General features: G+C 46.1%; 1 protein-coding gene across 1 annotated transcript in view; it reads left to right on the forward strand.

Moving 5' to 3' along the window:
* exoc6b (exocyst complex component 6B) overlaps positions 1–14,180 on the forward strand; it is a 60,876-nt gene that overhangs the window by 23,883 nt on the left and 22,813 nt on the right. The window contains exons 11-18 of the mRNA XM_053415549.1: positions 403–523; positions 959–1,030; positions 1,883–1,980; positions 2,793–2,898; positions 3,499–3,608; positions 7,317–7,428; positions 8,063–8,197; positions 8,495–8,683. Coding sequence (XP_053271524.1) covers positions 403–523; positions 959–1,030; positions 1,883–1,980; positions 2,793–2,898; positions 3,499–3,608; positions 7,317–7,428; positions 8,063–8,197; positions 8,495–8,683 — 943 coding nt within the window. The remainder of the gene's footprint in view (positions 1–402; positions 524–958; positions 1,031–1,882; positions 1,981–2,792; positions 2,899–3,498; positions 3,609–7,316; positions 7,429–8,062; positions 8,198–8,494; positions 8,684–14,180) is intronic.

Here is a 14,180-nt window from a genome sequence, read left to right on the forward strand (position 1 = left end):
TGTCCGTCTGGCGGGAGCAGACGCTTCTATAAACATGGCTAAGGCTGGACGATAACACACACACACACTCAGACTCACACACACACACGCACACACACACACACAGGTCTGCTATTCCCATCTGACGTGCCATCCCGTGCCTCATGAAATGCTGATCAGCTTCCATTCAGTCCTCTCTTCATCTTCTGCTCTCTTCTCACCCGTCCAACACTCAAAGTTTCATTTGTCCTCTTGTAAAATACAAACTGTCTTTCAGCAACTAATATTCTCCACGACAAACTCGGCTGCGTATCGATAAAGTTTTCATGTTTCTAACTCTGGTCCTAAAAACGAAGCCGTGCATTTCCCTCATCTTCTAGTTGAAGTTGACCCTTCATGTGTCACCTCCTCTCCTCTGTCCAGGTTCTTTGTGGTGGAGGATCACGTTCTTCACACCACCCACGGGTTGGTCAACAGGGCGTACGTCGAGGAGCTGTGGGAGCTGGCGCTGTCCAAAATAGTCGCTGCCCTCCGGACGCACTCGGTAAGACAAATCCTTTGCTTAAGCCGCTTTCAGACCTGAACTCTGGACTCTGTACGGGAGATTGTCCGGGTCCGACTCGTTCACAACAACAGGAACAAGTGGGGAGCATTCAGGCGGGGGGCGGAGCCTGTAGAGCAGCATGAGGCCGGACAAGACGTATAGTTAAGTTAGGCTGATGACGTCTTCATCTTCTAGGTGTACGTCTTCATCTTCTTCACGTGTTAGAAACCTCATCAAAACACCTTATTCTCACATTGACTTTTCATTAAGGAGGCCGGCAGGAAACGTTCCTAAAAAATATGCAGAGAAAGTTAAACTCATCTGGAAAATTTCTGGAAAATGTCAGGAGTTCAGTGCTGGTCTGAAAACAGCTTTGATAAATAATGAAATCATTTTTGTAAATGATAAAAACCCAACTCTCCTCTGTTTGCTCAGTCGTACTGTGACGACCCCGACCTGGTGCTGGACCTGAAGAACCTTATTGTCCTCTTTGCTGATACACTGCAGGTATGTGTGTGTGTCTGTGGGTATGTGTGTGTATGTGTGTGTATGTGTGAGTGTGTGTGTGATGCATTGTTCTCGTTGCACTGTAAGAGGAAGGAAGGTGCTGCCCTCCTTGCAGCCCTGGTCAACATCACGTATGAAATGATTCACTCGAGCTTTATTCGTTTTTCATATTTAATGTTCAGGTATCTGGACACATGCTGAGTCAGCTCTGTATCCCAGGAGACCTCCTGTCCAGTGTTATGAAAATGAACAGATGCCAATCTCAGAATTTCTCTTTATTCGAGCTCGACTCTCCATAAATTCCGTCTCCGCTGCTCGTATGGACGAACCTGGATGGATTGAGTGTGAGGGATGAGTGGATGGAGGGGTGGGGGGGAGAAAGAGGGGATGTGGGTGAAAACCAAGTGATAGAGATGAAGAGGAGGAGCTGATGAAGGGTTGGTACGATGCCCAAAAGAAGTGATGAGGTGTAACACAACGACTGAATTCCCTGTTCCTCTCTTCGACAGACGTGTTTAAATCCTTTTAAACCAGAGATTTGTTTTCATTTCAGACTCAAGAAAGTAATTTAAAGTGGTGATGGTTGATTTTCTATCCACATATATTGCATTCGATATGATTTAATGGTTCTCAAACTTCTTCATCAATTCCCTTTCTCCTTCGTAAGTCCATGGAAGTTCATGCTTCACCAACCAAACTTATTTTTTATGAAGGGAAACAACTGAATAAAGGTCTCTGCACTTCAAGACCTTATTTTTCACGTGTTTCTTGAATCCATCATTCAGTAAAAACCTTCCTGCTCAGGCCTCCGTGAATTCATCCGGACACTGACTCTGCTTCTCTCTGCTGCAGGGTTACGGGTTCCCGGTGTCCCAGCTGTTCGACATGCTGCTGGAGATCCGGGAGCAGTACGGAGAGATCCTGCTGAAGAGGTGGAACATCGCCTTCAGGTACAGAACGTTAAGAGACGACCGAGAGAGAGAGACGAGGGGAACGTCAGGGTGAAGCCTCTGTTTTCACACTAGCTGGGGATTCTGAGGAGTGCAAGCCGCCCTGACCTTCCCCTCTCTCGTCATAAGGTCATGAGGCCGCACCGTTGCAAACACACACACACATACACACACACACACACACACACACACACTAGTGTGGGTTTGTGGGAAACGTCCCCATCCTGGTTTTGAAGTTTTACAAGCGGCCCAGAGAGAGGAAGTGTTTAAAAGCAAACGTCCGGAACATTTTCTGCCCTTCAGAATGGGTACCCTTACAAGACGCTGTGAGTGTGAGTGTGTGTGTGTGTGTGTGTGTGTGTGTGTGTGTGTGTGTGTGTGTGTGTGTGTGTGTGTGTGTGTGTGTGTGTGCTTACATGCCATTGTTTCACCATCGCTTTAGTCCAATGACACCAGTGGGACTTGCAGTAGCAAGAGCGGACAAACAAACACTCTCTCTCCCTCTCTCCTTACCCAGCACTCACACAGACACACACACACTGGGGAAGCCACAGGAATGTTGTGTTGTATTGTTGGAGAGAGAGCGCTCTCCGGTTCACGGCCTCTCCATGGAACGTTGGAACGTCCGAACTCCGGAGCGCCAACAAGAAGTGGGGGGTGGTGAAAGAGGGAAGGTGGCAAGAAAACCTCAAGCACCGAGTGTGTGTGTGTGTGTGTGTGTTTATACTCCATGAATGTTTGCGTGAACTTGTGTGTGTATCGCTCTATTTGGCTTCTTGTAATTCTCTCCCTGTGGTTTCTCTCCTCTTCAGGCAGGTGCTGGATCAAGATAACTTCAGTCCGATCCCAGTGTCGACAGAGGAAGAGTTCAGACACTACACCTCCCTGTTTCCCCTGCAAGACCCTGAACTGGAAAAGGTAGAACACGTACTTCCGCCAGTCCCCTTATGGAACCACATGAACTTATTGGATCTCCATTTTCTAGAAAACAGGAAAAAGCCTTGAACAGTCAGGAGCAGGGAGGATGCTGGGTAATGCAGGACACGATGTAAACATGTTAAAACGTGTCTCTTGCCAGACCTGCCTCTTCGTCTTCTACGTCTGTGGTTCCTCTTTTTCATCCCGAGACACTTGTAGTCACGAGTTAGAAACATCCACACGCCCGATCGCTCACTGGGAATTCTCCTGTTGAATTCTCACATGGACTCAATCGGACATTTTTCTCGGTTGTGGCAGGAAAAGCTCCAGAAAATGTGCCGAGCAACTGACTCGGACGTTTGTGATCTCACTGACAGCCCCTCCTGGAGGTTTCAGAAACACGTCCAGGCTTCAGGGGCGAGTGACGTCCTTGGCGGAGATAATAAAATACATAACGGCAGCATGAGAATACATCAAAGTGCAGAAGAGGAAAGACATGTCATGTGTTGTTTTGTGCGATTTGACGACGGGAAGTTGATTGTGAAGTATAATTTGAATGAAATCCCACTTAATCCTTTTGTTTTGCTCTGTTTCCTGCAGCTTCCCTTCCCCAAGAAGCTCCCCTTCTCCGAGTTTGTGCCAAAAGTCTACTGTCAACTCAAAGAGTTCATCTACGCCTGTTTGAAATACTCTGAGGATCTTCACCTCAGGTACCTGCCCACAGAATCTGCCCCTGCTACCGACAGTCACACTATCAGGGAAGTGTTGTTGGGGTTCGAACACGGGGTCGTTGGAGTGGTTTGCCCTCACGACCCCGTTATGCTTCCCCTTATCCTCTACCATCACTTTGCACCAGTGTCACACAGACAAACACACACACACACAAACACACAAACAAACACACACACACGCACACACGCTTTCAGATGTGCAGACTCTATCTTCTCACTTGGTTCTTTCCGTTTGGACCGGGGATCTTCATCTCATTAGTGTTGGCCCACATGAGGACACACACAGCTTAACCTCTCTAGAACATGGATTGATTCGCGATTTGTGGCTTGTGTGTGTGTTTGTGTGCGTAAGTGTGTATCCGTTACGGTGGAAACAATGCAGCTCCTTTTTTCTACTGAGGAGACGAGCAATCAGGAAACGACTTCCGCTGTCCAGACGTCTTCCACCGGGCCGGGACTCCGCCAGACACACGGAAACGTCAACTGCACATGTGACACACACTTATACACACATTTCAAACACACACACACACACACACACACACACACACACACACGCTGTGGATCTCTCTGTGTGATGTGTATTGTTGGGGTCAAGCTCGTCTGCTTGTGTGATAGTGTTTCTAATTATTATTGTGTGTTCAGCATGTGTAGGTGAACTTTTGTATTTGTGTGTGTGTGTGTGTGTGAGTGTGTTTGTGTGTGTGGATTCTCCGTGGGGGCTGGGAACCCTGGAGGTATCACTGATCCATGACCAGCGGAAGAAAGAGAGACAGAGGAGGAGGAGTGATCGGAAAAAAATCGTCTAATCAAAGGACAGGAATCCGTTGAACAGAAAAGAGACAGAAGGAATGAAAAGAGTCTGGTTGTGTTTTTGTATTATGGGATGTAAAGTGCTGATTGTACTGGTGAACCACTGGTCTGTCAATCCAGTTTAACTAAACCTGGACGGATCTGTGTGGGTCTTTTTAAACGTCTTAGATCCAATCATCTGAATTTGAGGTTTTAGGTTTTTTAAACAGCTTCACAGATGAAATAAGTCAATATGAGAAAAACCTCAGTACAATCAGGTTTATCAATTTTTCTATGATATGTTTGTTTTGGTCCGATTCACTGGTTTTCTTCACCGACTCACCACCAGACTCCCGACAGATGTTTCTGAGGGAAGCAGCTTTTTCCTCCGGTCTCTCGCTGACCAGACATCACTAATCGCTCGTCTCAATCAGAGTAATGACTCCACTATTTGACCTGGCTTGATTTCTGCTCCGCGATCCGGTTACCGCAGCGGCTCGCCTTCCTGCCCGGGATCGAACACACGCACACAGACACACACGGTCCGGATGCAGGCGGGACGCTGGAGCAGGACTGTGGTCATTGATCCCCCGCTGACCTCTGACCTCCGCCTCTGTTCGCGTTTCTGATTTTGGCGGAAACGGATCACGCTTGAATGAGTGTGTGTGTGTGTGTGTGTGTGTGTGTGTGTGTGTGTGTGTGTGTGTGTGTGTGTCTCTCTGTGTGTGTGTGTGTGTTTTACTTCCTTTCTTCTTCATATCACTTGCATTATTTTTCCAGATCCGTGTGTTTAGGTTTTGTTAGTGTGTAAATGTGCGTCTGTTAGTGGGTCAAAACGAGTTTAACTGCTCTAATGATGAGGCTCCGGTGACACAGATGTTTATTCATGGGTCCAGATTGAATTATCTCACATTATATCCCCAGAAAAAACAAATCCCAATAAGATGTTTTCCAATTCAACCAATTTCTCTTGGATCTGGATGAAGAAAGACGCCAAATCTAAACCAGTTCTTTTTTGGTCCACGTTCAATCCTTTCCCCCAATTTTGGTAGAAACCCATTCAGTAGTTTTTTGCATCATTATGACCACAGTTGTTTGCTCATTGCCCCACAAACCAGTGCATTGTGTGTGTGTGTGTGTGTGTTGTTTGTGTGTTTCTTTACACTTGGTTCTCGTGGTTCATACCTGTGGCTTCCTGGCTACGTGCTCTCCGACCTCTCAACGCTGACTCTGTTCCTTCTTTCTTTCCAGTTGTTGTCATTGTTTTGTTGCTCTCTGGGTATTTTTAGAAAATACCTAACTGCACGTATCCCTCCGCTCCTCAAGGGGGGGGGGGGGGGGGGGGGGTGAACACCCGCCCGCGCTGACGGCTGCTGGCGTCCTCCTGACAGCGGCGACCACCGAGCGTTCATTGTGACTGATGGTGGCACAAATACAATGAAATTCAATCTGTGTCTTTATCTGTGTGTGTGTGTGTGTGTGTGTGTGTGTGTGTGTGTGTGTGTGCGTGTGCAGAGTTCACTAGCGTACATTTACTTTTTGCTACTCTACACACACACACACACACACACACACACACACACACACACTTACTTAGCATTTCTGTCCACTCTGCATTTCTGCCGCTTCAGGAATTTCCCCCCCTGCTCTGAATCGTCGGAACGTTTTTAGGATTCCTCCAAATTTTTGGAAACTAAAGTTGAGTTTGGAATTCCGGCTCTCGCACTCCCTCAGGAGTGTGTGTGTGTGTGTGCGTGTGTGTGTGTGTGTGTGTGTGTGTGTATGTGTGTGTGTGTGTGCATGCGCTTAGGTTGAATTTCAGGCTCAGACTATTTACTGATTTTGTTGGAATGTGTTTTTTAGCCACACGGCTCTCGAATCAAACACACACACACACACACAGATTCCTCATCATTATCTCACAGTAGCTCACGTTTCCACTGAATTCCTCTGCGTCATGCATGTTTGACCTCCTCTGACCTTGTGTGTGTGTGTGTGTGATACAAATACGTACAAAAAATATATATACACGACACACAAATTGCTATATTTGCAAAACACCTTCATCTTCTTTTTCTTCTTCTGGAGACGTGTCCTGACCGTCTCCTGACTGGGATCTTAATGGTGTGTGTGTGTCACTGTTTGTCGCTCTCCCATGTGTGTGTCCGACATCGTGCTGATGTCAAACACACACACACCGGCCTCAGCTCCGCAGTTCAACTCTTGAAGCAGGTGTTGCTTCACCAGGGAAACAGGCTGCCATCAAAAACCTCACTTAACTGTGCAGAAGTGTGTCTGTTCTTTGTAAACCAAACACAACCCACATTTCAAACATAACAAGCTCGATAGTGGGTCAGTGGTTTAATAAGTGGGTCTATTCAGTTCAATGTTCAGCTTGTTTCAGACCTTACAGACGAGTGCAGGTTGTGTTGCACCTGGTCGGCTGCACAGATGTGATAATTCATGATTTAAAGTCTGATGGGCACTGAAGGAATTTATAAAATGCACAGCCAACATCAGGAATTTGTATTTCTATCCTCGCAGCCCAGATGTCTTTAAATTCCATTATGTGTATTTTTCCGAGTTGTTTCAGTTAATTATTTAGAAGCTGCAGATTTAACCCCCGAAGGTTTAAGCCAGTGACAGACTTCTTCTTTAGTCAAACAGTTTAATAATGTGGTAATTGTGCTAATTTAAAGTGTCTGACAGACTTTTTCCAAACGGAGACATTCGCAGACTGAGATATTCACTCAAACTGTTTGTTCTGGCTTCCAGACGCAGGAGCTCCCGGCGAGGAACGGAACAAAATCGCTTCTGCAAAGTCACTAATTCTCTTTGTTTGTGTGTCTGTGTGTGTGTGTCTGTGTGCACGTGTGTGTGTGTGTGTGTCCTCAGTTCCACGGAGGTAGACGATATGATCCGCAAGTCGACAAATCTGCTGCTGACCAGAACCCTCAGCCACTGTCTGCACTACGCCATTAAGAAGAAGAATGTCGGGCTGGCAGAGGTAGTGTGTGTGTCTGTGTGTGTGTGTGTGTTAAATGTGTAAAAATAATTCAGCAAGTATCAGTAGACGTAGAGTCGTCAGTCCACTAAGACACGAGTTGAGAGGCTCCCTGTGATGTCACTTCCTCCCAGTAGATTTCTAGACGAGTCAGCAACAGCTTCAGAAAAAAGACGCACTAGTCTTGTGTTTCTCTTCGTGAAGGATCAGGCTGTGTGTGTGTGTGTGTGTGTGTGTGTGTGTGTGTGTGTGACCCCCTGTCGCCAGTCAGCTGTTTTGATTGAACTCACAAAGACTGCGAGAGACTCCCGATCACATGACAACAAGTTGTGTAGACGTTGAAAGTCGTGTCAGGTGATCTTGCTGTAATTAAGCATTTTTCACCAGATAGAATCAAACAACCAAACAAAATATGTTGAGACAAAGATGATACAATTTCTATCCTTTGATAATTGTGTAATTTGAAAAGCCAACAAATAATAGATATCAATATATAATCATCCTTAGTCCCATTTCAGAGAACAAAGTATTTACATATGTTCAAGTTTTTCTCGTTGAGTTAATTCCGTGTGCAAAAGTTGAAAAATGTAAAAGACACAATGACGAAGTTTTGTGTCTGTGTGTTTTTGTGTGTCAGTTGGTGCAGGTGATCATTAACACCACCCACCTGGAGCAGTGCTGCCAATTCCTGGAGGAGTTTATATCAAACATCACCAACGTTCCTCCCGACATGGCCAACGCCACCAAGCTGTACGGGACGTCCACCTTCAAGGTAAACACACTCTTCCTGGTTTCCTTCCTGGTTTCCTTCCTTGTTTCCTTCCTAGTTTCCTTACTCCGTCTTTAACTTCATTTCCTTAAACAAATCTTTTAATTTTCTGCTTTGTGTAACTCTCTCTGTTCATCTTCCTTCCTTTACCTTTATATCAACAGTCAAAATACAGAAATAAAATGTATCTGACATTTCACATGTCCTCTCTCTCTCTCTCTCTCTCTCTCTCTCTCTCTCTCTCTCTCCCTCTCTCCCTCTCTCCCTCCCCCCCTCTCTCTCCCTCTCTCCCTCTCGCAGGACGCCCGTCACGCGGCGGAGGCGGAGATCTACACCAACATCAACGCCAAGATCGACCAGTTCCTGCAGCTGGCTGACTACGATTGGCTGACGGCGGTGCAGGGAGGCGGGACTGTGGCCGCCAGCGACTACCTGGTCGACCTCATCGCTTTTCTGAACAGCACGTTCAGCGTCTTCACCAACCTGCCTGTTAGTACACACACACACACACAGACACACACACACACACACACACACACACACTAATACCGATCTCGTATTTGATCATTAAATATTAATTGTAGTTTCCAAATGATTCCTTTGTCTTTAGACTCATGTAGTCACGTCATCCCTAACTTAAATAACTAATTAAAACCAAAACTATATTAACATGGAGGAGGCGGGGTTTATAACCTATACTGCAGCCAGCCACCAGGGGGCGATCAAGACTCTTCGGCTTCACTTTGGGGAGCGGCCCCCACAGTCTATGATCCCCACTGAATGTCGCCATGAGTGCACACCTGGTGTTTGTGTGTGTGTGTGTCTGTGTGTGTGTGTCTGTGTGTGTCCTTGTGTGTGTGTGTTATATTAAGCCGTCTCCCTGCATGTTAGCATGAGACATCACAGGGCAGGACAATCTGCTTTAGTTCGTTAGAGTATCAGCTCGTTACGGGTTAGATCGTTAACATGGGGCCCGTTAAGCTCGTTAAAGGGTCGAGCTGCTCGGGTCAGCAGCACCAGATTACCCAGCGGCTCAGACTCTTGACTCTGCAGCCCGGTCGTGATGACATTACACGCTCCGTCAGGATTTCATATTGCACCACGAGCAGCACCCGATGAAAGACGTGTAGAGAAATGATTTCATCCAGTAAGCGTCTTAAAGGTTCCCCTGGTAAATTAAATAAAGATTTGAGTTTCAGGCGACGGTGCTAAAAATTCAGGATTAATAATCACAGAAGCTGCTTGTGACTTCTCACATTTGTTTGGTGTAAATCCTTAACACCGTCCGTCGCCCAAAAGTGTCGCCCTCCAGCCCCTGTGGGCGGATTAAACTGATCATGTGACCCATCGCTTCACGTCAAAAGGCCGGTGAAGGAGGGAAAGTGACAGGAGAACACGTGATGGTTGGAGATCTGCACTTTCCTGTGGATATATATCGAGGTTTGAACTCGGCAGAGATTCATTCAAATGTCCCCTCTCGTCCTCATCATGGCTGGAGACAGTAAAGGTCGTTAACTACACCTCATCCATGTTAGTGGATGGGACATGAGACTGACTTATGATTGGTCAAGCTTTTGAATCGGTGGGACCTTCATACCCAAATCCCCCGATCGCTCCTTCACAGACTCTAAATACAAAACATGGCAGCGTTTGAATTCAAGATCTTTCAGCTACATGTCTGGATATTTGGGGAAAGTGGAGACAAGTCATCCATCTTTATTTAGGGAAGTTTTTCTCAAGCTCAATTTGTCTTTTTGTTGAGTTTATTCTCAGTAGTTGATCCAGAATCTGTGTGAACTGTATACTTTTATTCGGTTCCTGTAAAATGCACAGGGAGAGTTTTCTTAAATCTTCCTGCACACACTCACACACTCACACATTCACACACTCACACACTCACACACTCACACACTAAGATGATTGCGCACACAGATTTGGTCAAAGCGGGTCACAAGGCCATAAGGCCACACACACACACGGTGGTTGAGCTAAGTGTTTTCCAGCACTTCTAAGAAGCTTTCCCTACACCCCCATGAGCCCCGGACATGACCCCGACTCACACACACGCACTTAAACACACACTCACACATGGCGCGGGGCCTCCTAAGTAGATCAGATGCTATGGATCTAAAAAAGCCGGGTGGTATGACCCTCTGGAACGGAGGCGATCGTATAAGAGAGTCGAGTTTCTCCGAAATGAAGGTGATACTATTGAAGGGAGGTGAAGCAGGAATAAAAAATGACTGCCGATGTTAATACTGGTGATAAAACACCGGTATCAGCTTGTTCTCATATTGATTCTACTACATCTACAGTATCTCTGTCGCACAGATCTTCATTGAACAAAATCTAAATTTCAGCCGCTCCATCATTTCAGATGATCGTGATCCTGCTGAGTCAGGATCATAATTATTCTTGTCACATTTCAAAATGACCTTTTCGGGCATGTTGAAATAATTGATTTGATTTTAAATGATTTCCACAGACTTGGACACTTCATGGTGTCGCTGCTGAACCAGTCATGACAACTAGAAGCGTTTGTTTTTTGCTCCTGGGTGAAAGTTGTGTAGCAAATATATTTAATTCATCTGGGGTTCTCAGATCTGTTTGATTTGCTGTGTCTCAACTCAGAGGCTGCAGGGGCGGATGTTAAAATCAGGTCTGAACACGGTTAAGGTTTCGTAGAACTGGACTAGAAGGAAATAGACTGGAAGATAAATTATGTGTAAAAACCAAGAATCCAGGATTAGAGGCCGTGTTGTTTTTTATGACTCTTAAGAAAATAAAATCCAAGCGGTTACGCAACTCGGAATAAGCACAAACACACACGCTGAGCTGTCACTGATTATAATGAAGTGAACTCTCACTGTGACACAGCAACATTCTTGCAATGATCTGCCACATTCTCCACTTGTGTGTGTGTGTGTTTGAGTTTTTTATCGGCTGTGAATTTAACTGTTTGGAAGCAGACGTGCCGAGGGAACAGCGGCGGGCTCACATTTCTTTAACAGCTCTTAAGAAGCTCACTGACGTCCCAGTTCCCAGAGATTTAAAACATTGCCATATCCCAGAGCTAATGGTTCTGCAAGAGTCTACGTCGCTAAAGACGCGTAATCGCATTGAGCTCAGGTTTGGAGATGGAACGGGGGAATGGCCCTGGGAGTGAAAGTGATAGCGTGAAAATCAGAGAGGAAACTCTTGGACCCTGTTCTTCTCCGTGATGGTTTGTCCCGCGGCGCTCCGAGAAGCGTTTGGCGGCGGCCTCTCCTCTGAGCGTCGGGGAGTTCCCTGTGATGCTCCCTCCGAACGCCAGATTGTCCGATTAGCATCATCTCAAGGGCCCCGGTGTGTGTGCGGTGAAATACGGAGGTGGAAAAAGCCGTTAGTGTCGTCGCAGCGGTTTTTGATTCAGGAGCTGTATTCTCTCGCTTCAGTTTTCCTGTAACTACTCATGTCTCCCATCAATAACACCATTAGTTTCAGAGGCTCTTCCAGGGGCTAAATCTCCCGGTTTTATGTTTTATGTTTTTTTTTTTGTACCTCAGGGAACGCCAACAGAACACGCTACCTTACCGGTGAGTATCTGCGGCTGCTGTGGTAACGGAGTGTTGTTTACCAAACCCCCCCGACTGACCTTGTTAACCCGTTTTTTTTTTGTTTTTTTTAAATCTGATCCCCGAACACCTCCCTCCACCAAACCAGCATGTGGGATGAACAGGAAGTGATGCACGTTTGCCTGCGTCTGTGTTCATGTGTTGTGATCGTGCGCAGTCACCTTCGAGTGTTAACGTCGGGCAAAAGTTCCAGAAAACTTTTTGGCCGGTTAACATCGTCCCAGACTTTCTGCTCGACTTGAAAAAAAAACTTGATATACTCCAGAGCCTGAGTGAAAGGATATTAGAAAAGAAAATAATTTCCAATACCGTTATTGGCCAGTATACAGCTGTGGAAAAAATTACAAGATTATATGTTTCACTGGTTTTTGCTGTTAATAGAAATGTGTTAAAGTGAAATGAAGATTTTAGATTCATTCTTTAAGTTTCTTCCAAATTCTACACACACTGGAATCAGGGAGCAAACTTTTTCTGGAGCTGTATATGTTTAAAAAAATACCCACGATATCTGTATCGAAAATATCATTGAGGTTTGATATTGTTCAGTTTTTCTTTATGGAATTCGTAACTGTAAAAACAGGAATAGTCATATTATTATTATTCGGTATTTTTAAGATGTTTCCTAAAAAGACAGGAGCTACAAAAGAACATTTCAAATTGAGATTGTCAACTTTATTATGAGCAAAAATATGTGTCTTTAACAATTGTATGAAGTCGTGTGCGGAGGAGAGGAAAAAAATATGGATTTACCACTTGTTCCATTAGACAAAATGAAATTTCCAACTCTGGTGTCTGTCAGATCAAATGTGGTTTAGAGTCCTTGAGGTGAAGCTGCTTGCACTGGCTCTGTGTGTGTGTGTGTGTGTGTGTCAGTGTCAAGGTTACACTCAGAGTGAAAACATTCACAAAAGTCCAGACTTCATTTTTGTGGTGTTATTCCTGAGTGACATGAATTAATTCCTGCCATAACGCAACCATCTGAATTTGTTCCACGAGGCTGAAACTCCCGGAGCTTCTCCCTTTACGGAGAATCTGAGTTTGTGTGAATTCAAACACACGAGCAGATGAATCCAGGTCGTGAATCACAACACGCACCTGTAGCCCCTCAGTCGGGAGAACCCCGGGGTGTCGCACGCCAGTATCGTGTTTTTCTCTTCGCCGCGATCCCGCCTCCTGACTCTTGGCTGCCCCGAGTGGCTCCTGGGTTTGACTGACAGCTTTCTGGATGGACGGGGGGAGTATTATACACCGTGTCCAATCCCCTCCAGGAGTCGTGAATCAGTGCGTTATGGCATCGTGACGACTCGCCGCCCCGGTGCCTTTCTCCTAACTCGCCCGGCTCCTGGCATCACGGAGCTGGAGTCCACTGGGAGCCACTGGGGAGGAGCGGTTCTGTTTGGAAGAGCTCGTCAATCTGTTATTACACCGAGAAGCTTCACGTCCGAGGTTCTGGTTGTTCTAAGTAATTTGTCAAACGTCCTTTGAGATTCTTTTTATTTGAGGTGGAACGCAGACGTGATCGGATATAAAAATAGAAATATCACGAGTCAAATATTACACTGACTACACTGATAATATATATTTAATATTGACATTAATAATAGAGACGTTTTAAAGTCTAAACTGAATTTCAACCCCAGATGCTTTTATTTGAATATTTCACTGTCTTTCTCATCTGTCTGCATTCCTCTCTCCTCCTTCTCCTTTTCCTTCCCCTTCCCTCGTTCATTCCTCGACCTTGATTATTCACCGGCCCCCTTCCCCTCGTCTGTTCCTCCGCCTGACCCCGCCGGTCTCCTTCCCTCCTTCCCTCCTTCCCTCCACCTCGCCTGCTTTCTCTCTCTCTCTCTCTCTCTCTCTCTTGTCTATTTGTTCAGCCGTTAGCAGCCGAGTGGCTTTTAACGAGCTCTTTGATGAACGTCTCTCGTTAGCGCGGAGGAGGGAGGGAGGGAGGGAGGGAGGGAAGGAGGAGCAGGGGGAGGGAGGGAGGGAGGGAGGGAGGAGCAGGGGGAGGGAGGGAGGATGGAGAAGAAGCATCACTTGGTTTTATCACTCTTTCTTTTACTCACTTTCTATTACTTCTCCTCACCCTCCATCACTTTTCCCTCTGCATACTCATTGCCTCATACTCCTCTCCTCCTTCTCTCCTCTCCTCCTTCTCTCCTCTCCTCCTTCTCTCCTCTCCTCCTCCTCTCCTCCTCTCCTCTAATCGTTCCCAGTTGCCTCCTGTGTTGAACTCTGAGACGTTTCTGTGAGACAGACCTACCTGTGTGTTCATGTGTGTGTCAGTCAGCGCTGGTTCAGGACATGTAAATAGAATTAACCCATTTCACGCTCAATCTCACCCTATGATAATTCACCCCTGGGGTTGT

The sequence above is a fragment of the Pleuronectes platessa genome, chromosome 23 (genome assembly GCF_947347685.1).
Source record: "Pleuronectes platessa chromosome 23, fPlePla1.1, whole genome shotgun sequence".
NCBI classification, from domain to species: Eukaryota; Metazoa; Chordata; class Actinopteri; order Pleuronectiformes; family Pleuronectidae; genus Pleuronectes; species Pleuronectes platessa.